The sequence below is a fragment of the Eriocheir sinensis genome, chromosome 59 (genome assembly GCF_024679095.1).
Source record: "Eriocheir sinensis breed Jianghai 21 chromosome 59, ASM2467909v1, whole genome shotgun sequence".
NCBI lineage: Eukaryota > Metazoa > Arthropoda > Malacostraca > Decapoda > Varunidae > Eriocheir > Eriocheir sinensis.
In genome coordinates, this window is record NC_066567.1 from 9,135,617 (window position 1) to 9,136,811 (window position 1,195).

The window sequence follows — 1,195 nt, forward strand, 5'->3', positions numbered from 1 at the left end:
CCGAGTTGCAGGAAGCCTCCGATGCTGGAAAGGGAGCAGACGGTGACCTCCGAGTTGCAGGAAGCCTCCGATGCTGGAAAGGGAGCAGATGAGGTGATCTCCGGGAAGCCTCCGATGCTGGAAAGGGAGCAGACGAGGTGACCTCCGAGTTGCGGGAAGCCTCCGATGCTGGAAAGGGAGCAGATGAGGTGATCTCCGAGTTGCGGGAAGCCTCCGATGCTGGAAAGGGAGCAGACGAGGTGACCTCCGAGTTGCGGGAAGCCTCCGATGCTGGAAAGGGAGCAGACGAGGTGACCTCCGAGTTGCGGGAAGCCTCCGATGCTGGAAAGGGAGCAGACGAGGTGATCTCCGAGTTGCGGGAAGCCTCCGATGCTGGAAAGGGAGCAGACGAGGTGATCTCCGAGTTGCGGGAAGCCTCCGATGCAGGGAAGGAAGCAGCACGCGAGGCGACGTCCCCAGACCAGGAAGTTCCTCATCCAGGCGAGTCCTCTGCACCAGAGACAGTCTCTGCCACCCCCGCCACTGCCTCTCACGCTTACCGCAGCCTGGCTGTGCCTCATAGATTCATCAGCCGCCTTGCAGGCCCCGAGGACCGCCACCTCGATGATCTGCGGCGGGGCTATGGGGTACAAATCACGCGGATTAAGCGAACCCTTCATGTGAAGGGCCACAAAGACTCAGTTCTGAAGTGCCATAACTTCATTCGTGCCAAAATAGCTGAGTGGCGGAGGTGCGAGGCCGCTGAGGCTCATTAAGCGCCCAACAGACACCTGGGACGGTCCGGTAACAATGCTTATGACCTGACGCCTGACGGAGAAAATTAAGCTACAGACGAGGCGACCTCCGAGTTGCGGGAAGCCTCTGGTGTATATATCTTATCTTATTGTTTCTTATTATGTAGACGTTATGTAACTGTTGTACTTGTCATCCACTGCACTTCCGTTATTGTTGTATCAGTAATGGTAATAATAATAACAAAATTACTGCTATACTGCTACTGCTACTACTACTACTGCTGCTACTACGAGACTGATGACTTCATATTTCTTTTCCGTTGAAGCTCATACAGCCACTAAGGGTAAAGATGTGTGTGTGTGTGTGTGTGTGTGTGTGTGTGTGTGTGTCAACGATCAGAAATACCGATAAAAACTCAACTATATATTGCCGCTAAAATTACCTCACTATTTTTATTGCT

General features: G+C 53.2%; 1 protein-coding gene across 50 annotated transcripts in view; it reads left to right on the top strand.

Moving 5' to 3' along the window:
- Positions 1-875, top strand: part of LOC126985539 (BICD family-like cargo adapter 2) — a 2,990-nt gene extending 2,115 nt beyond the window's left edge. For 38 of the 50 annotated variants that reach the window (XM_050840584.1, XM_050840592.1, XM_050840602.1 and 35 more), the window contains one exon: positions 189-875. In XM_050840584.1, the coding sequence (XP_050696541.1) occupies positions 189-755 (567 nt within the window). In that variant the 3' untranslated portion in view covers positions 756-875. Of the gene's footprint in view, positions 1-125 lie in introns of all 50 variants that reach the window. The other 12 variants (XM_050840601.1, XM_050840611.1, XM_050840625.1 and 9 more) reach the window with 5 other exon arrangements.
- The last annotated feature ends 320 nt before the right edge of the window (positions 876-1,195 follow it).